At 41.1% G+C, this 1,220-nt stretch overlaps 1 protein-coding gene across 1 annotated transcript in view; it reads right to left on the bottom strand.

Moving 5' to 3' along the window:
- Window positions 1-402: 402 nt before the first annotated feature.
- Window positions 403-1,220, bottom strand: part of LOC106533336 (unk zinc finger) — a gene marked incomplete at its 3' end in the record, with an annotated part of 7,245 nt that continues 6,427 nt past the window's right edge. The window contains 2 exon segments of the mRNA XM_014029603.1: window positions 403-533; window positions 606-782. Coding sequence (XP_013885057.1) covers window positions 403-533; window positions 606-782 — 308 coding nt within the window.

The following is a 1,220-nucleotide window of genomic DNA, read 5'->3' on the forward strand; positions in this document are numbered from 1 at the left end:
CATTAATAAGACTTTTATTCATTATATTTTGACTAAATGCAATTTTTAACATTTTAGTCAAAACACTATATTTGCCTTTTTCTCCTTAAACAACTTTCAGATTTAATCCTGGTTTTGATGTGACGGGTCACATATTTGAGATGAATTACAATCATCCTATTTACAACGTGTTCACATGTTTAAGACTTCTGACAGACTGATTTAAGACATTTTAAGGCTAATTAAGGCCTTATTTTTGGACTGAAGAACTGAATGATTTTAAGTGTTTTTAAGGCTCTGCAGGAACCCTGGCTAACGTTGAGGCTCATTAGCTCATGTTACAAACTCCTGTCCAACCTGAGCAGCAGTGTTGGAGCTCTCCACCTCCACACTGGAGCAGTTTCCTGCACAGAAGACACTTACCTTGCCAGCGTGGCTCTTCACTCAGGATTTTCTCTATGAGGGCTGTGCTGGCTGCTTGTCCCGACTGCCCGTCTCCACCACTGCCCTCTGTTGCTCCTGAGCCTCCCTGAGACTCCATCACCTGCACCTCCCTGTAGAAAACAGACACACAATAAGCAACAGGAGAGGTGTAAGTGTAGAGTTGACCTCCCAGCTCTGCACACCTGATATCATAAACGGGGCTGCGCAGGTCATGTGATCCGTGAGCAAAGGCACAGTGGGAGCCATTCTTGGTGCAGTGGCCTTTAGCGTCTGTTTCATGAATACATGAACCTGTTTTGTAGTAGCGAAGGTGATATCTTCGCTCCGTGTCACCTGCTGTACGATGCAGAAAGGGACATCTGGAACAGAGAGACAAATCAATTAAAACACAAAAAGTTTAAATATAAATCCTTTAAAGAAAGATGGGACAAAGGTCATTTCTCTACAGCTATATTCCTCATCACTTTTATTATCTTTTACTTGTATTTTCTTTGTGTAAAGGTGTCAGCAGGCGCTCCCTGGTGAGCATAAATAAGGTACGAATGTTACATGTGAAGAACATGGATGAGAATAAAAGACAAGGCATCTTCAGCCACCTTTGTGTTGTTATGATGTGACCATTGTTGGTGGTCTGAAAGCCACTCCTAGCTTCAATAAAAACCCTCACTTGTTGAAGGAACGCATCAGCGTCATGCATGTTAAAATCTGAAAGGGTCAGTATCATGTAAAATCAACTGTTTTTAGTTTTATATCATGTTATAATGTTATACTCTGATAAAAACATGTCCAAAGCCTTG

Source organism: Austrofundulus limnaeus, unplaced genomic scaffold (assembly GCF_001266775.1).
Source record: "Austrofundulus limnaeus strain Quisiro unplaced genomic scaffold, Austrofundulus_limnaeus-1.0 Scaffold926, whole genome shotgun sequence".
In the NCBI taxonomy this organism is placed as follows: domain Eukaryota; kingdom Metazoa; phylum Chordata; class Actinopteri; order Cyprinodontiformes; family Rivulidae; genus Austrofundulus; species Austrofundulus limnaeus.